The 24409-nt window shown below is 39.8% G+C and overlaps 1 protein-coding gene across 1 annotated transcript in view; it reads left to right on the top strand.

The window, feature by feature from the left end:
• LOC124272976 overlaps positions 1–23280 on the top strand; it is an 84016-nt gene extending 60736 nt beyond the window's left edge. Inside the window, exon 2 of the mRNA XM_046708214.1 lies at positions 21477–23280. Coding sequence (XP_046564170.1) covers positions 21477–22078 — 602 coding nt within the window. The 3' untranslated portion in view covers positions 22079–23280. The remainder of the gene's footprint in view (positions 1–21476) is intronic.
• The last annotated feature ends 1129 nt before the right edge of the window (positions 23281–24409 follow it).

Here is a 24409-nt window from a genome sequence, read left to right on the forward strand (position 1 = left end):
ATATATGATCATATAAATACATCTATGGCCATATCAATATATATATGATCATATCAATACATCTATGAACATATCAATACATCTATGATCATATCAATATATCTATGATCATAAAATTCATCTGTGATCATGTCAATATATCTATGATCATATCAGTTAATCTATGATCATATCAGTTCATCTATGATCATATCAATATATCTATGATCATATCAATATATCTATGATCATATCAATACATCTATGATCATATCAATACATCTATGAGCATATTAATATATCTATGATCATATAAATATATCTATGATCATAAAATTCATCTGTGATCATATCAATATATCTCTGATCATATCAATATATCTATGATCATAAAATTCATCTGTGACCATATCAATACATCTATGACCATATCAATATATTTATGATTATATCAATATATCTATGATCATAAAATTCATCTATGATCATATCAATACATCTATGACCATATCAATATATCTATGATAATATCAATACATCTATGACCATATCAATATATCTATGATCATATCAATATATCTATGATCATATCAATATATCTATGATCATAAAATTCATCTGTGACCATATCAATACATCTATGACCATATCAATATATCTATGATCATATCAATATATCTATGATCATAAAATTCATCTGTGATCATATCAATACATCTATGACCATATCAATATATCTATGACCATATCAATATATCTATGATAATATCAATACATCAATGAACATATCAATATATCTATGATCATATCAATACATCTATGACCATATCAATACACCATGGTCATATCAATATATCAATGTATCGATGATCATATCAATGTTGTGTGAATATCCTCAAGTAAATGTTTGATATCAATCACCCATTTTAGGTTCAACTCTCCAACCTGTATTCAGCATGTAATTGGAAATTCAATTATGATAATGTTGAATTAGCTCTATTGCTTGAAATATGGCGGTCATACAATCTACTCCAATTTTAAAGAAGTGATTTGTCACTCAGCGAATGTGCTTTTAACGTTCTCATTGCTTCTGCGCCTGTGTGCTATGTTTCCTGTGTGCTATGAATAACGACTGAATTAAATAAATGCTCTGAGTGAACCTACTTGAAATGCACAGCAGTGGTAAAGAACACCAACGTCATTCTTATGTTTTACTTTCAAAATTACTTAATCTGGTACATAAGTACATGTCTGTTCGAAATACATGACTATTTTCTTGACGTCAACAGATATATGAACATGTTTAAAATCTCGTCGTACACGCTTGTCTAGTAACCAAGGGGATCACATTATAGCTCCATTTATCTAGGGTTCGACTGATTCTACCGTATCACCTTTTGACCAAGCAATTATAAATTTAATGTAGCAAATGCTAAACTCTGCTGTACAATATATCTTAGCTATGATTCTTCCGTTACTGAGAATTTCCCGACTAAGGACGCCATCAATATAATTGATACACACGTCAGCTTGGGCTTAGTTCTGCTTTTTTACTTACCGGGGTAAGCTTTACGTTACTGGAAATTCAGGGGACTTAAATATTCGTTCGAGACAACCAGGATTTCGAGTCATCCAGTTCATGATAAATGTAACAAACTTTCACGGGACCGCACTTCAGTTCGACACACCTGGGCATTCGGCATATCAGAATTCGAGTCAATCGGGTTACATTGTACTTACAATGAATGTCATTTATGAATGTGATACTTTGGTTTTTACTACAAATAGATAGTGATTATGAATACGCAACTGTTAACTATTTTCCTTGAACTAAATGCACAAGAATTCAGACTTATCTAATTGCCATACATGATTCCGGGTAAAATTTAGATCCCCGGCAATCCATGCATATTGTTATTAAAAGTCGCTGGCCTTGACTTGGTCTCCGGGCTGACAACGTGTCATCGTATCCAGATTGTTTTTATCGATGCCCTTGATATTAATCACTAGGTTTGTCTGGTTCAGACTCGATTATACAATGGCCACCGTCATACAACTGAAATATTGCTAAGTGATTCGTTAGACAGGAAACAAGCGTAGCGTATTCCCTGACTGATATTGAAAATCTGACCCTTTACTATAAAACATGTTTAAACAAGGTTTTCGTTAATCCTAAACCTATGAAAGACTACCAAGCTTAACCCGAAACATATACACCAGGGTCGCGATCCACGAAGCGTTCGTAACGTAACGACCTGTCGTAGTTCTATTGCTTGTTTACGAATGTCATAGTTCTACTAACATTTTGTAGATCGGGGTCCAAGTTTCTGTTGTGTGCCTAAAATAACTAAACACATGCATGAGAAATAACTAAGATGCTACTATATGAGCTACTTTGTATTGTTACTCGTGATACACTTCTGGACTGCCCTTGTCCCTACAGTGTGTGGTCCACGGCTATATTTGCGTGTCTGGTATGTGCAATGTAGAAAATGAAGTACCAAAACACCATTGCTTCCCCCTTGGAAGACATGACGTCAATCGTCGAGGGCGTCAGTTGTCTTACCAACCCAACGAACCCTCAGCAGATTGGTTTACCGCCTCTCCACCAAACCCTTCATTGTAACGGGGACCCAGAGCCACTGGTGTTGCTGCGAGACGTGTAGTCGTACTATGTGGCTTCTAGTACTGACCAAATACTGTTATAACCTTTGCTGCGTTTGTGTTCAAACTGGTAAGCCAGAAATCAACCATTTGCTTACTGGTAATACGTTTGGAAACGAATAAGAACTACCCGTAAATATGACAGAGTGATGATTGTTCAGTAATTTTGAACAATTGGATTGATAACCCATTTCAAACTTTTGACTTTCCAGAAATATTCCAGATTTTGATATATTGTATTGCTCTGAAACGTTTAATCATGGGTAGATTCTTTGATGTGCGCATATGTGTTAAATCAGTAATTGCAAGCATGTTGTTTTGAGGGATATATTGTAGCTTTACAATGTTGAATTGATTTGGACTAAACCACTTGTATCCTGTGTTGAGATTTGATGAGGGTTGTAGAAAGTACAAATAGGAATAATGGTGGTGTACCCTTTGATCACGCGTACGTTCATTATGTATTGCTTAGTAGACAAGGATCTGTGTTCAAATGCAAATCTCATGTGGATACAATGTTGCAGATATAGATACTATCGATTACCACTATCAATTTAGAACTTCAGAAAGCAAAGAGACACGAAGGTTATTAAACTGTGAGAGGTCCCAAACGAGTACACGAGACATGTTTCTCGACATTTAGGAAATTAACTGTGAATTCAGTTCCTTCATATAAGTGAAAAAGGACAAAAAGTCAGAATAAAGATGCCCAATTAGTAGATTTATGTTCTTGGAAATATTTCTAAATTGATGAATGCGAAATTGCAGTCTTGCACTGAAGCAAATGCCCTGCCATGACATCCCCTCACATGTGTTCATTTTATTGAGGTATGATGAATGTAGAATATGTCACATGTCAAGTGATGATATAAAGCTTTGGCTAAATGATTGATATCAAACCCTACTCAGGCAGTTATACAGTCTAAATAAGTTGTAAATCTCATGATGATGAGTTCTCTCGACGCACTCATAATAACCCAGTTCGTTGCGTTCCTTGACGGCAAAGCATTGGGAAGAGTAAGCGGAGAGACGTATCCAGGTTGATGTGTCTACTTGAAGCTTCTTGAGGCAGCGAGAGCAATGAAAACGACGGCGCCACTTTTGCAATGGGAGCCATACCACCATATCCTCACATGTCTTAGTAGAGTAATCGGAGAAATAAATCTTAGAGTAAATAAACAGCGCACCAGGACGGAGTGTATCCACCCCTTACAGCTCCCAGATGAGTCCCTGGGGGACACTGAACCGGTTTGAGGTGTTCGTGGCGTCTAAGTTTAGAGGATGTCTTGGCTCTGAAGCTGGCCTCTGACATGCCGTCTCAGAACGATAGGGATCTCTTGGGATCTCCATAGACCAGCCTTGTGCTGCTGATCTCCTGGATGTGATAGTGGGTGTTTATTGTCCAGTCCGGGGGCGTGAGATAGGGATCTGAGTGAAACCACCCCCTACATGACTGTGATATACACTACTGTACAGTCAACTGTTAGCCTGACTGCTTGCCGGCATACCGTTTATGTTGTTTGTGTGTACCATATGTTAACACTTTAGCGTTCTGTTTAAATGTTGTGCTTCATGGAGGGTTCTGTTTTCAAGTTAAGCACCCATTTGGTGAAATGTTCTTTTACTCGTATAATTCTCTTATATACTAAAATAACGTTATGTGGATCGACAAGGGTGACGTAAAAGACCGAGGTGTTGTCCTGTCCAAAAAGAAAGTCCAACGATCATTCATTTTACATCAGCCATGACAACTCAGATTGTCGTAATCGTATGGTCAGCTCTGACTTGAACTTCCTATTTCGTCACAATTTTAATCCTTTATATGTGGGACCTTAGCTCAATCCTGTTTTCATTAAGAGCTAGAAATGTACTTCTGTTGTTTCCCCAAAGGGATCTCTGCTTTGGTCACCTTGAGCTAAACACGTATCCCCTTACCCCACAAAATGATACACTATGATAATTCTTCCTGAAGCGGTATACACCCGAGTCAATAGATTCAAAGTTCTATTAACTGATATTACAGACAGACCTCACGTGATCATCACGATATCAAAAAGGGGGATCGTTTGGGGCAGGATATATGTTGTTGTTTTTTGGTTTTTCATTGTTCACTGAGAACCCATCAAGTACTCTGATATGCGGACTGTCATAAATCTCTAATGCAATGATAGTTATTTTGAATGATACTTTCTACATTGTAAAAATAGTAACAACAGCCCTGCGCTGTACTGCCCGCAAAGTGAGACTAAAGGATACAATTGCTACACTTCCATTGTCGTATTTAATACCAGTTGTGAAGCAAGTCTATATGATGATAATATCATGTTTTTCAACTGCCGCCAATAAGACGGATCATCTTAACGTGTATTATCTTGTCATCTTGACATCCGTTTATGAAGACATCACAAAGAAAGGTACACTGGGTAATCCATTTCCCACAACGATAGCAATTGGGCTTAAACTGGTTCCGAGCCATACAAGCAATCCCCGATGGTGGAGAGAGGAGTATGTCGGTCCACATGTGTGGCTGGTTAATTTGACTTGGTGGTCTCTGACGACTCCAAACACTTGACGTACATGTAGCCATGTATGACAACGTCACATCAACAGATCCTACAAACCATCCCTTCATCTTCGTTTGATACTAGAGAGGCGTGCATGTGGGTATGGTTGCACTAAATGACTGTTATTTATGGGAGGGAGGTTGACGGGAATACGGTGATTGGAATACAAACACCGATATCTACTGGAACACCATTCCTGCTACTGGTTCATTGAAACGCGTGGGGTATTCTAAAAGCTGTTTGCCACGTATGTGGCTCTGAAGATGAAAAACAAGAAGAAATGTTGTCGTGTGCATCATCATCATCATCAGCGTCATCATCATCATCATCATCATCATCATCATCATCATCAGCGTCTGTAACTAGCTGGCATAAACTTTGTGTTTACCCGTCTTCTGTGTGTAGATGTAAACATACACATTCTCCAACCCTACACCCATACAGACCCAACAAATATATCCATGAAAGCCCATGCAAGTCTATAATGAGTCTATCATATCTTAAGGGACAACATTGTATTATGGGACCTTTTCTATTGATGTTTGTTATATATACAGAATATAAGTTGCGACTTCTAAGGTTACTAATATTATACTCATTACGTATGTGAATAGTTGAGCTGGTCCAAAATGAGTATCAGATGGTCAAAATGGCTGCTGAAATTGTGAAGTACTTTATTGGTAACGAATTTGGTGATTGGCCAATTCACCTGTCTGAGCTGTGGTTATATTTAAATGTATATTACGTTTCTGTGAATTTTGTGTCTTCTCACACTATAAACTACTGATACAAACTGCTAAAGTCTTGTTGACGTCCCCATCAACGGGGACATTGCTGTAGAAGTGTAACCTTTAGGGAAAACCTGTAATGTATTATAACGTCTATCCATACTCTGCTGTCGATCAATAACAACACACCCGTGTACTGACTAAGACAGTGATTCTTTTAGTTTCTGTGGTTAATATTACTACAGAAAATATACACCATGAAACGTGTAATGTAGAACATCGTACTGCAGGTCTAACTTCTTTGACTACGGCGCTCAAGACGGCTTTGATACTGAGATACAAGAAACATATTAAATAAGCAGTATATTATTCACTCGTTTCAGTGCAATTCGTGTAAATATACACATGTAGGGTGTAGTTCGTATATACTAATCACACGTCCATACAGCGGGTATCATGTTCATCTGAGGACTATAGGTCACGCAGTGTACATGATGTTAGTTGTCAAGAACATATGATCTGTCTGCTGTATGATTAACGCCTGCCATCTTGCGTCCGTCTGGAAAGTGGTTTTCATTAGGAAATGTGTTGTTCGGATATAGATTTGTTCTGAGTAATCAGTTCCGGTTATAAAGCGATAGCGAGGAGGTACTGCGTACATGGGAATTGTCGGGGTAGTTCTTGTGTATTTCTAACAAAGAAGGTTCAAAGGCAAGGTTATATTTTGATCGCGTTTGTTCCAACAGTTTTAAGACGATTATATACGATTGATCAGCGTATTTCTTTTCCAGTGTTTGGATCTTTGTTTTACACGTTACACATCAACACATAATATATACGATAAAAGGGAATATTACATTTCTACGGTTAATATATTCAATCCACACACCTCTTCCGACATTCACACATACATATATTTCACGTCCACATATATTAAAGTCCACATATATTTCCAGTGTTTGGTCTTTTATTTCCATGTATGTTTCCACCACGTCCACATATCACATCCATGTCCATATCGTCCACATCCCACATCCACATTCCACACACATACATATATATCGTCCACATATACATTTCACATATATACATCCACGTCCACATATACATCCACATATACATATATTCACACATATATATATTCACGTATACATATATCATCCATGTCCATCATATATACATCCACACACATACATCCACGTCCATATATACATCCACGTCCATGTTCCACATATACATCCACGTCCACGTCCATATATATCCATCCAAATACATCCACGTCCATATCATCACACACATACATCCACGTCCATCCATGTCCATCCACGTCCATATATACATCCATTCCACACATATACATCCACATATACATCCACGTCCACATATACATCCAAGTCCATATATATCCACTTCCACATATACATCCACTTCCACATATATACATCCATCCACGTCCACATACATCCACATATACATCCATTGCCCACATATACATCCACGTCCATATATACATCCACGTCCATCCACCATATACATCCACTTCCACATATATCCATTACATCCACGTCCACATCCACGTCCATATACATCCACGTTCATCCGTCCATATACATTCCATACACATATACATCCCCACATATGTATCCAAGTCCACATTCCGTCCACATATACATCCACTTCCACATATACATCCACGTCTACATCCCACTTCCACAGCAATGTCCATTCATATACATCCGCGATCCACATATACATCCACGTCCACATATACATCTACACATATCCACCATATACATCTAAGTCCATATATATCCACGTCCACATATATACGTCTACATGTCCACATATGTCCACATATACATCCAACATGTCCACATATACATCCACACATATACATCCACGTCCACATATATACATCCACGTCCATCCACATATACATCCACACATCTCCACGTCCATATACATCCACACATATATATATCTCCATCCATCCATCCCACGTCCACATCCATCCATCTTACGTCCGTCATCCACACATTAAATATATATAAAACCATGTCCACATATACCCACATTCACATATATCATCCACACATATACAAATACATCCATCCGTCCACATATCTACATACATATCTACGTCCACAAATGTATCCACGTCCACATATACATCATCCATCCATATATCCAAGTCTATATACATCCAAGTCCATCCGTCCACATATACATCCGCCACGTCCACATATACATCCACATATTAAATACATCTAAGTCCACATATACATCCACACATATACATCCACATCCACGTCCATCCACATATACATCCACGTCCACATATACATCCACACATATCAACAAATACCAAGTCCACATATACATCCACAATTCACATCCACATACATCCACTTCCACATATACATCCACACATACATACATCCACGTCCACATATACATCCACATATACATATACATCCACGTCCACATATATACATCCACACATATACAAATACATTCACGTCCACATATATACATCCACACATATACATCCACGTCCACATATACATCCACACATACATATATGTTCACGTGCACATATACATCCACGTGTTCCTCAACCTCCACATCCACATCCACATATGTCATCCATATGCACATGTACATACACATAAACATCCACACACACATCCACCCATCACCATGAAACCACCATTCAGTTCTGTATTTCCATCCTTTCTGAATCTAATCTCACTCACTCACTCAATATCCATTCCTTCCACAAGTGCGGTCGTACAAAATTATTTGCGAGCGTAGCCCGACGTCAGTCCTTGTTGGTATTTTGATCCCCAAACCTTACCTGATCCTGCTTCCTCCTTGAAGTAAATATCTATAGTTTATATTTCAATATAATGAGCAAACTGACAGAACTAACAAAACAGTTGCAGTCTCAGTCAATCACGTCTTTCAAAGACCAAAAGCCATCACAGTTTTTAGTTCCCTGCACATGGCGGGTTTGGGTTGTACCAAACACTATACGCCTACAAATGAAAGATGATCGGTTGTTTCATGCTCAAAGAAACGGACTGATTGAGATAGCGGATGCCTCGTGGGACAGGGGCCTTCAGTCTATGATTGATTGTGTATACCTGTGGCAGCAACCGTACAACGCTGCACACATTGCTGACATTGCTGGACACCCACAGTAGTGGTGCACTTAAGGCTGACTTGACAAAACCAATTTATGTGAGGCCGAGTTGAAACTCACTTTAAACAGCATTTCATTTACATCCCGGCATGTGAGCTTAATGTACGTGGAAAACCCGCGGACAAGGTGGCAGACATTTTCATCTTTCGTGAACACCAATAGAGAATGTGTGAGCAGAACATTCCACCATGTGCACATAACATAGTACATCTAACAAGCGACAGCAACAACACATATTATATGTGTACCGTTCGACACACAAAGATAGAAATCACTTTACCACTGTCATAACAGGTGCTCGCAGGTGTGTGGGGAGCGGGGGCATATCATATGACGCAAGTGACAAGATGTACACATGTTGTTTTAAAAATACATAGCCAATTGAGAATTAGTTAAACCTTAGTGATTCCATGTGATCCTCCTTTCTATACTGGCGTGTGTCAAGAAAAGGCATCATTTCCAATATAAACATTTTATTAGTGATCATATTTGTTTATTTTATATGAGTTCATTTCAACTTATTATGAAACGCTGTATTGCTTATTTACTTATCCCCAAGTCTCGGGTTCGAATCCAATGTTTAAACAAACATTATTCTCAGTTTAGGTTCTCTTCTCAATTTAAGTTGCGACAAAAAGACATTACCTAAATATTTTGAAAGATTTGTCTGTAAAAGAGCAAACTGCATGTACGTTTTCAGGTGAATGGTGAACAAAGCATACATGATATATCAACTGCAAAAGACACATGGATATAGAATTCGGTAATCATTAGATAAGTTGAATTCCCTTTTTCAAAATAACTTCATAACACTATACCACACACCAAGTCAAGTAAGCGATAGCTAGTCTTGCATAATGGTTTCTAAAAAACACCAACGGTACTTCCACTGAAACTGACAGTAGCATTTCTGCATTCGTACCATCCCAACGACAAACCTCCCAAGTATCTTTGATATTTTATTGAAAGATGATTTGACTTGTCCTCATGCTATAAATGATATGGAAATAGGAAAAACGTTTATTGACATAGTTATGAATGTGAAAACATATTTTTAAGTTTAAAAAGCTATACAAAAACATTGCATCCGAAATAGACCAGACGATAACAGAACGTTGAAGTACGTTTTGCAGGTTAAGTGCTGTAGCACATGGCGTTATTATTTCTTCTGGTGCTAGAAGCATTAGCCGACTTTTCCTTAAAGCAGAGTAACTTTCACGTTGTCAAATCAGAATAAAGTCCACGTCCAAACGGGCAAAAGGATGAGAATGTATCCTTCAAAATAGCGTTTTAAATGGATGCATAATGAAACCCTGTTAATACAGACAGATGAAGCCATTTCACATAATGATGTATGGATACGGCGATAGCATTTAGCAGTGAAGTATCGGAAACCAAGGCGGTCGGAGTTAACGGTGGTCCGGGTTAACGGATGTGATTTATGCCTTAATCATTATAACAAACAAACATGTGCTGCTGGTGATTTCTTATGTATCTGGTAAATGAGAAATCTCCAAAATTCTCATGTAATGCAAGACATCCTTTGTTATTCAATCGTATGGCTCACATTGCGATACTTTATCAATTATTGGTAAATACTGCCATTCTGTTACTACATGGAGTTGTACCTTCGACGTAAGTATTATGAGAGTACCTTGCGTGTTATGAGACAAGACAAGGGCGCATCACGTTGTTTGATCGTATGCCCTCCCTAGTTTTCAGAACTGTTATAAGGTTCCTCTCACAGCTTGCTATACTTCTGCTGAGAAATCTACTACCGATGCCACCCCTCTCCCGTGCTGAACACATGCTTGCAGAAGCTTAGCACAACACCCCTGTCAGAAATACACGCGGAGGTCAACGTGGGGTCAGTACGCGTAAACGTCACATATTCTATAAATAGAAACATACAATATTAATGCTCATAAATATACAGAATGTATTATACCGGATTAAAAACACAGGGAAGATGAGGTGAAAATAGAGATATTTATGATTATCAAAATAAATTTGCCGGAAAACCACAAGTAAACATTTATATTAAAATACATGTTTTTACGTGGTGTACGGAGCTAGACACACGTGTCTATCTTTATAATGTTATCGCAGACTACCGCGAGTTATGACAAGTGTATGTCGGTATGGACATAGCATGTGGAATGATAGTCTTGCTGGTTCCAATATCGGTCCTTGTATAAATATTTAATGTAACATCGGAAGCGATGTCAGATCTGACGTCCATGCGTTATCACTTTAGATTCATGGCAGTCACATTTTGTTGAAATAACTTTAGATTTCGATAAGTAATCGTGTCGGGAAGCCATTATCACCGGTAGTGTTTTTTATGGCTCTGTTAACTTACCGTACAAAACTGCAGAGTCGGGGTTCTGTCTGAGCCAGCTGGTATCTGGGGAATCTCGACATTTGCGTGAGTACATCTAAACACGATAGTTCATGAATGTATCGAAAACAGTAGATCATGATCATATATATGTTTTAGTTCTCGTAAGTGTAATGCCTTTTAATTAGATAGGGTGATGCCGGGGCGCGGACGGTGGTTCGATCCGTCAAACAAAAGACGTTAACATATGTTATTTGTTGTTACTCTGACTAATGGTGGGCTTAAAATCAAGGGTGAAAAGACAAAGTCTGTCTGTACACCATGTTTGTATGAGGTATCCATTATTAATTAGATAATGTTGGCATGCTAGTGTAAGCTTTATTCGTGGTTACCCCAAAGTATAATACTTTGTGCTTACTGTGTTCCCAAATGTTGTGCGTATGTACGACTGGCTCGTGCTTCACCAACTTACCAGCACCAAAGTGCGACACAAATACAGCAGAAAGAAAAGAAGCACACAAGAATAGTTCCTGCTGATACAGATTTATTCTTATATATCATGATCACGGTGCCAAATGCGAGAATGCAAGCACACGATACAAATTCGACAAGTTCATATTTCATATTTACTGCAACATCACACATGCCGACATATCAATATCCAGTGTCTCGCGAGCATTCCAACAACAGTTTACAGCGTCAACAATTATGGCGCATTATATTGTAAAATATAGAGGCGTGGCAAGTGTTGCTAGGCGATAAAACACGGAAAATATACAATTCCTACCAAAGTATGAACAATAGTGACTGACAGAATAGCAAGTTACCTGTGACTCAAGTGACACAAAGTGTCTACTGTAACTGAGTGCGTGTGTCAAATACGAGAATGCAAGCACACTATACAAATTCGACAATCAGTAGTCAAACATGCTCAAGTACACATTTCATATTCACCGCAACATCACACATGCCGATATTTCAATAATCTGTGTTTCGCAAGCATTCCAACAACAGTTCACAGCGTAAAGAAATAAGGCGCATCACATTGCAAAATACAGAGGCGTGGCAAGTGTTGCTGGGCGCTACACACACGAGAAATATGCAATTTATACCAATGGAAAGTGTGAACAGTAGTGACTGACAAAATAGCAAGTTACCTGTGACCCAAGTGACACAAAGTGTCTACCGTAACTAAGTGTGTGTGATCAAACCGACGCCCTTACAATTTTTTGCTGCTTCTCTCCAGCCATCTCAACACGTCTGCCCCTCGGCACGTGCAACCCCCCTTATTTATCACATTGATGACGTCATCGCACGATGCCCCATGGGTAAGGTCAGGGCAAATTCATCACGTAAAATTTCAGACCCGGGTCACACGAGGTCATTTCAGGTATAACCGTCAACATGGCGATGGAACTGCAGTCCGATCTAAGTGAGCCCAAGTGATTAGACCACACTGTCAGTAAGTCACGAAATATTTCATTACACTAGTACTATAAAATTGGTTGTAAGCTTTGGTAAAATACATCACACACACGCAAGTACGCACACACACACGCACACAAGTGCCCGCACGTCGCTATAAAGGCGCAGTCAAACCGAAACGTGTCGTGAAGCCACACTCTACCTCAGGTCAACTCGCGGTGAAGAGTGAGTGAGTGAGTTTGGTTTTAAGCCGCATTTGGCAATATTCCAGCAATATCATGGCGGGAAACACCAGAAATGGGCTTCATGTGGGGAATCGAACCCGGGTCTTCATTGTGACGAGCAAATGCTTTAACCACTAGGCTACCCAACCGCACCCTCACGATGAAGAAGAAATAACAGTACTTCATGAGCAACAAATGATAGCTTATATCACGATCTTCAAAAATAAACAACCCATTGCATAATATACAACCAAGATGGTACTGGACACCCTTTCTTCAGAATGCATGCATGACCTCATCTAAAACAAACTACATTTAAACATTCACACAGATTTAATGTAATGCATTATCAGTGACAGCCAACAGAGAATTGAAATTGATACCAGGCTGGTCATAATACCAGCAGAAGAACACAACTATCTTCCTGAGAGACCTCTGATATAACCGTGTCTCACATGCCAACATGTTATGCTCTGTTATGAAGGAACGGTTCTAGACGGTATGTTTTTAGACATGCTACAGGAACTCGCTGTTGGAGGTAAACTCATCCTGAACCTGAAAAACCAGGAGAGTTTGACAGTTCAGTGCATGTGATTGACGGATTAATGTACAGGGCATGCGTGAACGTCCCTGGATACAAACTGATTTCAGCGGCCTCCCTTGCAATGTACATTAAAGAAAGATGTAAGTGCTACTGGTTTGATAACGAAGGATACCCCCACCCAAACCTTATCCTCATCTCTAACCCGACCCCACCTAAAATATTTGTTTAAGAAATAGGATAAAACATATAACCGGAAGCCAAAACTTATATTACATTTACTGTCATTTCGGAATTTAGAAGAACCCCCTACCTCTCGTTAGTATCGTAACTCGCTTTCAAAGCATTTAATGGCGTTTCCATCCTTCCGTGTCTGTCTGTCTGGCATGTAGCAAATAGCTGTTTCACCTGATGCTAACCTCGGAATAACTGGTTGAATAATTATTATGATTATGATGACTGATCACCTGCACGGACATGGACAGTAGGCCTACATTCTTCAAGAATATAGATCTAAAGAAGCTAAATAGTGACTGGAGCATTTGGTTGGACGTGTCTGTCCGTGAATGTTCTGACTACGGTAGCAAAATGTTATTCCATTCTCTTCGTAGTTGTAAACCACTGCTGGATCATAGCTGAAGCATTGTTATATTAGGCAATACTCATATACTCGTCATAAAAGTATATTTGATCAAGTCACGCTCACATCTAAACGTTCGCTACAGGCAACCTTCATTTCTACATTTCAAATAGAATTGGAAACATTAGAACAATGTAATTCTCTTCAGTATGCCATCCGAACCCACGTAAGCCCTTAATACGTTTAGATACAGTTAAAGAAAACAAAGTATGTGTCAATCCTTGTGGGTGGCATGTAATCTAGCCACTCATTTAAAAAAGGGAACTGCATCAATGTTCTCTCTTGGGAACATCGCTGTTTTCTTAGGCTTAGTTGACCAGATTGCATTGCTTCGATATCTGTAAAGAAACATTGCTTACTTATCCTGGAGAATCCGTTTGTTTATTCATAGCTGAGGTTGTGTAGCTCCTTATAGTTCCTTATGATAAGCCAAAGTTGCATCGATGTAATCTCTGATCGAATCCTTGTGCTAGTTTACCTTCATGTTATTCCCCCCCTGCTAAAATTTTTGCCTTAGGACGATGACCGTCTTGTGATAGGCATAACACCTCTCCCGCTTTGTTGTAGTCTGGAGATAACATGTATGTATATGCACTGAAAGTACTTCCTCAGTGATAGGAGCATCGTGAAGAGAATTCAGTTAAGATTTCATCTGCTAAAATATCTGTTATCAAGCCATCTCTTAAATAGTCAGTTAACTGCATTTGGGAATTCATCCTCGTGCATTTTCAGCTATTATTTTAACATCACAGACGGGATGCCCAGTGCGTTAGTCTTTCAACAGTATGGTAGTTTTAAACAGAATAGAAGAATTGCCACCGTGCCTGCCAGCAAACACGAGTCCAACGAGTCTTAACGTATTTTTATAAACAGATAAACTACTGATGGAAAAGTAAACCAAAATTGGGGCTAAAAAAGTCCTTCCACGTTGGTGAGGTGAGTATAGAGATGGGAGACGGGCGCATAATGATTGTACCGGCTTCTCCAAATTCTATCTAATCAAGGAAAGATCTACAGGATAAAAACCTCAGCTCTAAAGACAACAATGCATACGTTAAACACGTTATATCTTGTGTTCTCAGTGCGTGGTATTCCTATAAGAAGTCGCATGACGAATATATTATTTTAAATAAGACTTCACTGGGAGGAACAGTAGTTTAATGAGGGATGGGCTAATCGAATCAGAAGTTTTTTCGTGGAATTAGACAAGATACACAAATATGCTGCTCCATTTATGAAAGAATGTGTGTGTGCGTGCGTGTGCGTTTATGGTGTACTGTCACAATGTTTACCCCATGCTAGGTCTCGAAGGACCGAAATGCACTCCAGTATTACATTTACAGATTAAATAAATGTTTTACAAATGTAATATATCACGGATATAACCATGATATTTTTCGTCCCTTTTTATCTGTGTTGGTATTGAGAGCCTCTATGGTAGTGGGTAAAGCGTTCAGGGCCCCGTTCCTGAAATCGATTGTAGCGCTAAGGTGATCGTAACTCCAATACTTTAACATAGACTTACGACTGTCGTAGCGCTACGATCGCTTTGAGGAACGGGACCCTGGTTCGATGGTATTCTAGATACACTATGTGAAGGCCGTGATAAGTGAAACTTCTCCTGACACTATTGTTCGGACTGCTGTCCTGTTCTGTACACCTTTAACACTAGTTTGAACCACGGATACTTGTACTGAGCATAAAGGATCGTTCAGAGGTTGACATTTACTGGTATGAATGTCTACAGGCAAACACAATACACAGTGACTAATCAGTACCAGAAACTAAAAACATGCGGTAAGTAATTGATAGGTGGGAGTTATAATTTGATTTCAGGGTATCTGAAATGAATTCTGTCAGTGTTAACTGCCAAGGTATCTATACACATTAATCAATGCCAATGTTAATAGGATAGACGCATTTAACCAGTGTATATTGGCAAGGGCATGTACATGCATTCTATGAGTCACTGAGCACTAAAGAGCTCAGTTCTAAAGTAATATAAGAGTTATCTCATCTTTAGCTGGATTACATTAAATTGTAAGACATTGTGGGTTTATCTACTATAACTATATACATCTGTCCACAGTGTTGCTAACCTTGGTCGTTTAACTCGACAAACAACGACCGATAGTGATATTTCAAAAAAGGATATCTCAGCTTTACTGGACGAACAATAATTTATTACCCAGTTTTAATGCTTAAATTTGGAATATTGTGTTTTATAATCCTCGAAATAGACGCGTTTCAATTGAACTGTTTGACGATCGTGAAACCGTCATGTACTTGGAATTTGGTGTTGTTTCACACACGTAAGAAAATGACGAAATGCGTATTCGCCTCCCACATAAATGACAGCATAGCCCATAAAACTACGAACAATGACACTTAAGCCAAAGTAACCAACATAAATCTACCAACAATGTCACTTTAACTCAGGGTATCTCAACATACAGCTACAAACAATGTCACTTTAGCCCATAGTCACTCAAAATATACTACAAACTATTATAGTCCAAGGTAACTCTTCCAATATATATTTTGATATACAATATCTACCAATAAAGATACTTTGTTCCTGAATACTTCAACACAAATCCACGAACAGTGATACTTCAGGCCAGGTCGACTGAACATGTATCATCCAACAATAACACTTTGGTCCAGGGTAAGTCATGATAAACATTCCAACAACAAGCCAGCGAAATAAAACAAACCCTGAAATCCTACCTAATCACAGAGTCACAAGGAGTTTCCTCTTCCTTGTGAAGCATCGGGATATCTCGATATCTGTGTCTATGTAAACGCATGTTCTTGCAGGAAAAGCCGTTTCTATAACGGTTTATATAACGGTTTATGTACAGTTGATTTGACAACGGGCCAAACAAATAAAAGCAACAAGGTGAGATGTTTGAAGATAGCGATGAAAGACGGGAAGCTCTCATGTAACAACCTTTATCACCCGCTGTAAGAAGTAATTACGGTTTCCATCCTCAAAGTCTACAAACGTAGTCTATTAATTATCTCTTTTTGAACTGGTACAGTCATTTATTAATAATCTTTTTTGAAACTGTCAATTTGGTGCTATGAAACTTAAATGTCTGATAAAGAGTATGATCGATGTCAGGTGTTTAGTGGTAAATTTTGCGGGGCCAAATTCTGCAAAGAAAAATACCATTGCATGCATGTTCTCGAGGCGCTTTTGATTGAAAGAGTTTAGCAATATTAGTAACAGATATAGTTCGCTTATATGGCGCTCATATCCACCCATATTGCCTGCTCACGGCGCTACGTACATTACTATGCCCAGTCATAGGACACTATCATACTTTCCGTTACTCTTTCAAGTCCCTGGGGATCATAGAGCCATGCTGTCTATTAGGCGCAATGAACTAAACACTCACATTGCCAGCACATCCTCACGGGTACCCATTTTACAGCTGGGTGAACTGAGACAATGTGGATCTAAGTATCTTGTCCAAGGATACTACGCAAATGTGCCCACCATGGGACCCGAACCTAGGTACCTGCACCGGGGATCGAACCCGGGTCTTCACCTTGATAGGCACGATCCTGACCAATCAATTCATTACCTTGGCTTTTACAACTAGCAAAGATTAGTAGAAATATGTTCTGACGCAATTTTTCTGTAGCAATGCATTGAGCTGTAGTGCGATGTGATGGATAAAGTTTTTTTGGATCGGTGTATGTGGGATTTTTCTTAATCTATCATTTTATTAGTTGACATACACTGAATTAGTTTCACGTCTATTAACTCTCGGTAAGGCATCCATGCGTCCAGGTCCAAAGTAATGGTAGCTCATTAAGGGCCTATTTACCTGACGGGTGCCATCAGACAAGGAAACCAGACCTTACTAGATTCCCTAGATGAACACCTGGTAGCTGCGGTAATCTCTGGTGTGGTTTTGTGTGTGAGAACGCAATACTACAACATTTCAGTACCACTGATTCCCCTTACTGTCGATTCGTACAACATGGTTCCTGGTGACCTAATAGAAACATGGTTAATACTTGGACATTTGATGTAATAGGAAACAGATAAAATATTCTCTTTATCAACACTGGAGAAAGGATGCGTCAGCGAAACTGGAAATAGGGCAGGAAAGAGCTCACCTCAGCAATTGACAGCGTTCATTTCCTGCTCTCCATGTCTTAATACCAGAAGCATTAATGCAGCTTGTCTCCTGGGAAATGTAAGCTAGACAGGACAAGTAGGCAATTTACCCCCTAGTTAGCCTCATCATTTCCACTGATGCTGAATGCCAAAATAGCCAGTGGGAAGAAACGGTGTTTTTGTGACATGCTTTTAAAGTAACAAATATCTTGCGCCAAAACAAATATAATCACTTGATAGAACGGAGTATATAGGCTTCCACGGTTTCCTTTTGATAAACCGAGGTCAGGACATAGTGGAGATGTTTGTAAGTATGTGGATAGATAACACGGTTTGTGTCTCCCAGCCAAATTTATTTTAGATCCGGGCTTTGATTTTGTAGCTTGTTAGACCTTTACGACAGACTGTAGATGTTTTCAATGTTGCTAGGTTTAGTTGTTGTGACGTCAAGGCATGTAAACAAATTAGTGTGTTGTTTGCTCGGAAAAGGGCCCACGACTTGTGTTGTAGCTCAGGGAAAGAATCTGAACAGGATGTTGGAGTAGAAATATCAGCGTATTGGCCTTGATATTTCCACTTGGAACAAGGTAATGTTAGGAGATGAAGGGTGGAGGGTACAGGACTTCGCATGCAGAGTCGAGAATGTTACAGAGTGTAGAGTGTACCGTTTTGTGTAGAGAGTATTTCATTGGGTGGTGGGTGTAGACAGTATACTGTTGGGTGGTGGGTGTAGACAGTATACTGTTGGGTGGTGGGTGTGGATAATATTCTGTTGAGTGCTGGGTGTAGAGAGTATGCCGTTAGGTGTAGAGAGTATTTCATTGGGTGGTGGGTGTAGAGAGTATACCGTTGGGTGATGGGTGTAGATAGTATACCGTTGGGTAGTGGGTGTAGAGAATATGCCGTTTGGTGGAAAGCGTATAGCGTTGGGTGATGGGTGTGGAGAATATGCCGTTGGGTGTAGAGAGTATGCCGTTGGGTGTAGAGAGTATACCGTTGGGCGATGGGTGTGGAGAGTATACCGTTGGGTGTAGAGAGTATGCCGTTGGGTGGAGAGAGTATACCGTTGGGCGATGGGTGTGGAGAGTATACCGTTGGGTGTAGAGAGTATGCCGTTGGGTGTAGAGAGTATACCGTTGGGCGATGGGTGTGGAGAGTATACCGTTTGGTGATGGGTGTGGAGAATATGCTGTTGAGTGCTGTGTGTTGAGAGTATTTCATTGGATGTTGGGCGCAGAGAGTTTGCCATTGGTTGTGGAGCGTAGAGATTATGCTGTTGAGTGGTGTGTGTAGAGAATATGCCGGTGGGTGGGTGTAGAGAGAATGCCGCATGGTGCTGGGTGAAGAGAGTACGCCTCGGGATCTAGGGTGTACTGTGAACAAAGTTGGGTCTATATTGTCAGCAATAGGGCGAAGAATGCATGGCTTCGGGAGTAGCGTAGTTTGTATGACGACGCTGAACCGCGAAGGGTGTATGTTGGGGAATAGTTTCTGCTATGGATGGGTCAGTGAACGATTGTTATCTAATATGTAATATGTCACATTTGAGCTTTTGACAGGTAAACCACGAATGACAGGTAAGCCACGAATGAATGAGTGTACCGTTTTGTGTAGAGAGTATTTCATTGGGTGGTGGGTGTTGACAGTATACTGTTGGGTGGTGGGTGTAGACAGTATACTGTTGGGTGGTGGGTGTGGATAATATTCTGTTGAGTGCTGGGTGTAGAGAGTATGCCGTTAGGTGTAGAGAGTATTTCATTGGGTGGTGGGTGTAGAGAGTATACCGTTGGGTGATGGGTGTAGATAGTATACCGTTGGGTAGTGGGTGTAGAGAATATGCTGTTTGGTGGAAAGCGTATAGCGTTGGGTGATGGGTGTGGAGAATATGCCGTTGGTGTTTGATGACAGACCATCAACAAAGTCATGCATCATGCCAGATGCTATACTGACAGGATTTGATCATGTTATATGCGTAACGCATGAAACAATAAACATGCAGATAAACACTATATGGAAGACGACACACGTAAACCAAAATAACACTTGAACAATGTTATAATTTAAACGGTACACTTTGCGAGACTCGTAAAGTGTATTTCAGTATTTAAGTGAACCATAATTCTATGTATGTATTGTAAAACGATAACACTAGACATGGGCATTCATGTATTCAATACAGGCTAGGATTGACATGAAGGTAGGTGAACTGAGACACGTGTTTATTGATACAGCTAAAACGCCATACCCACTCTGTAATTCAGAACAGAAACATTTTTTTCACGTAAAAGTAGGTGAAGGGAGACAATTGTTTATTGATACAGCTAAGAAGCTATACCCAGTCTGTAGTTCAGGACAGCAACATTTTCGTAAGTATTTTAACTAACGGAGTGAGTGTGCAAACTAGGTTTAACACCGCTTCGTACAATAGTCCAGTTACAGCCTCTCACTGACAGCTTCATTGAGCCAAATACAGATTTGGTCTTCAGCAACCCATGCTTCTAAGAGGCGACTGACGGGATCGGGTGGTAGGGCTCATTGACTTGGTTAACACATGTCACCGTATCCCATTTGCGTAGATTGATGCTCATGTTGTTGGTCAGTCTATTGTCTGGTCCAGACCAGATTATTTTCAGACCGCCGAGATATACAAGTGGAAAATTGCAGAATGTGGCGTTTAACAACACACAAAATCTCCTAAATACAAATGTGATTCTTTAAACCCGCATTGAAATTTCTAATGAACAATGATTTATTGCCCTGTTGGCAAGAAAGAGTGATAAGGAATGTTTTTACTCCGCTTTTTGTAAAATTCCACAAATATCTCAGCGGGGAAGCAAGAATAGAATTCACACATTGTATCAAGGTGGGGAACTGAATGTGCTTCTTGAGGTAACGAACGGAGGCTTGAATCACGAGCTATGGCTTCGTCATCGTCACTGTCCGAAACAGATTTGTTTTTTGCTATGTATGCAATACATCTAATCTATATGTACATTGGCATGTATCTCACTTTATTCTTTATCTGTTTAGGTTACGGTCATGTGGCTCCTAAAACTGACACCGGACGGATCGTCACAATTGGATATGCTGTGTTGGGTATACCTTTGACGTTGTTGTGTTTAACGAATATTGGTGACGTCATGGCGACGGGATTTCGATTACTTTACGGAAAGATTTGTTGTGGTGTGTGTTGCAAATTGTTCCAACGTCGTCGTAGACGTCGTTTACCTGACCTGGAGAAGGGCCTCGCTCATCAGGTCATGGCCTCTGAAGAGGAAGAAGAGGACAAGCCCAAAGAGGTCATCCATGTGCCAACGTCTCTGTGTATACTTCTTATAGCAGGGTATATCTTCGCTGGAGCACTTCTTTTCGCTTTGTGGGAGAAATGGGATTACCTGACAGGGTCGTACTTCTGTTTCATCACACTCAGTACGATTAGGTTCAGCGACATTGTCCCCGGAACGGATACCTGGTCCCAGGAGGAGAAACTGGTGCTGTGTGCAATATACCTGGTGTTTGGCTTGTCTCTCATTGCTATGTGCTTTAACCTTGTACAGGAAGACGTCAAGGCCAAGTGTAGATGGTTGGGCATGAAAATGGGGATTATCGATAAACCGGAATCATCTGTATGAAACTGAAATTATCTAACCATTGAGTAAATGTGATGATTGGTTTGAAAAGGATATGGATTTGGATGTATTTACACATTATACAGCAGCACATATTACAATATTTTTAAGAAATACCTACAGATCACATGACCATTCATTCAAATGCAAAATGTCTTGACTGTATTTTCAACAAGATGTTATTTTCGAACAATATGTACATATGTACATATGTACATATTCCTGGTTAGTTCCTATAGTGCCATTGCTTAATAAATGGTCATTGGAACAAAGGTATTTTTCGCCTTCACAAATGTAAAATATGACAGCAATACCTTTCAAAACGCATGTATATAGCTAGCTCGAAAGCGTAAAAAGAGAATTTTCTCCATATTACCATTATGTACATTTAACCAATCCCTGTTACACCGATCAATGTACATAATTTCCTTATACTGTGAACCTATTGACAAAGCTAAAATGACCTTGAGTGTGATAGTTCAAGGTGATATTTCGTGATTTGATCTGATGACAGGTGTTGAGGCAGAAGCCAATTTTCTCAGCTCCGCTCGCCTCTCCGTTACTCCATCGAGAGGCGAGAGCGAGGCAACGGCCCGAAGCCAAGTATCACAATGGTATTCTGCCAGAGTATCAGCCGTCTGCTAGGTGCAGACATCTTGGGCCTGTGTGGAGTAAGCTTGTCCTACTATACAAACACGTAACGACAATGGAAAAATAAATCATTATTTTCTCACATTGATGGAGGATACCCTACGGTCTTACTACCACGATATACACGAAACCGCCCTGACCACAGAAACAGGCGTAGGTGGTTGTGAAGGGAATGGTTACAATACAAGAAAAGAACAAGATACGGTAGGCCGATTTTAGAAAGATCATGTATGAAAAAGAGTCCAATTTCAATATATTGTGGATTGCCTTCGGTTGAAATTTTAAGGAAGCTTCCCAAACGGCATTGGTGTTTGCCGGATGTATATTATATATGTTCGGATGCGGTGTGTGGTAAGCGACTTCCGGAGGTGTCTTGTAAGCGACTTCCGGGTGTGTCTTGTAAGCGACTTCCGGGTGTGCCTTGTACAGATTCCAGCAGCCTTATTCCGAGATTGTACGTTGACGTATGCACGATCTCTTTTATTTCCTACATGTTTGTTGTTTATTGTTTTGCCTTGATAGTTTATATCACCATAAAGATTTTCCACATTGTTTGACGTCTTTCCGTCCTTTTTTGTAATAATTTGAGAAATATTAACATTCAGTATTTACTAACAGATTGGCGAGGACGTCATACATACATACATACATACATACACACACACACACACACACACACACACACACACACACACACACACACACACACACACACACACACACACACACACACACACACACACACACACACACACATACATACATACATACATACATTTGTATAGCGCCGATATCCAGCTCAGCTCAGCTGCTCAAAGGCGCTTTGTTTTTCCCTCGATCACTGGATGTCAATCTCAACGGCACATCGTATTGTCAATCTCAACTCCCTGGGGATCATACAACTCTTGCAGCCACTAGGCGCACCGAGTTAGTGTGGCATTCCCATCCTTACGAGGTACCCAATCACAGCTGGGTGGACTGGGACACATAGTCACAGTACTTTGTCCAAGTTTACTGCACGTTGCTGTACCCGCAACTGGGTGTTTGCACGTATTCATGTGGCCACCATCTGGTCATATACCAACGGATTCGTGGGTTCTTTTAAGTGCACGGGGTTGTGTACTGTACACTAGGGGTTGTGACAACACGGAAAGAGTCTGCACTCGAAGGTTTTTTACATCCGGTCACAGGTGGGCTCGATCCCGTCACCTCAAACTCGCTGGATCACTAGCCTAGGGTCTTAGCCAGTTCGGCCACCGTGCATGGACTTTACCAGATGAAATACGACAGTATGCTATAGAAACATGGCTATAATTTAATTGGATATCGAATTTAGTTATGAATATCACGTTCAGAATGATATAAACGTTAACATGTTAAGTGAGTTTATCATAGTTATATTAGTCATGCCTTATATGCATTTGGAAAACGTTTAAGTTTTTCAACAATTTGTTATGTTATATACAGACATAAAATTGTCTTACTGCAGAGGTAATCTACCGTGTAGTAGAAAGTAAAAATATGTAGGTAAGATGTAATTGGAGTGTAGGAGACTACTCCGATAACACCCTTTGAAGGGGAATGCTGGAGTAGACAAGAAGTGTTGTTGCAGTCACGCCCTTTCAAGGGGAATGCTGGAGTAGACAAGAAGTGATGTTGCAGTCACGCCCTTTCAAGGGGAAT

Source organism: Haliotis rubra, unplaced genomic scaffold (genome assembly GCF_003918875.1).
Source record: "Haliotis rubra isolate DU_JTF1 unplaced genomic scaffold, ASM391887v1 Scf175, whole genome shotgun sequence".
In the NCBI taxonomy this organism is placed as follows: domain Eukaryota; kingdom Metazoa; phylum Mollusca; class Gastropoda; order Lepetellida; family Haliotidae; genus Haliotis; species Haliotis rubra.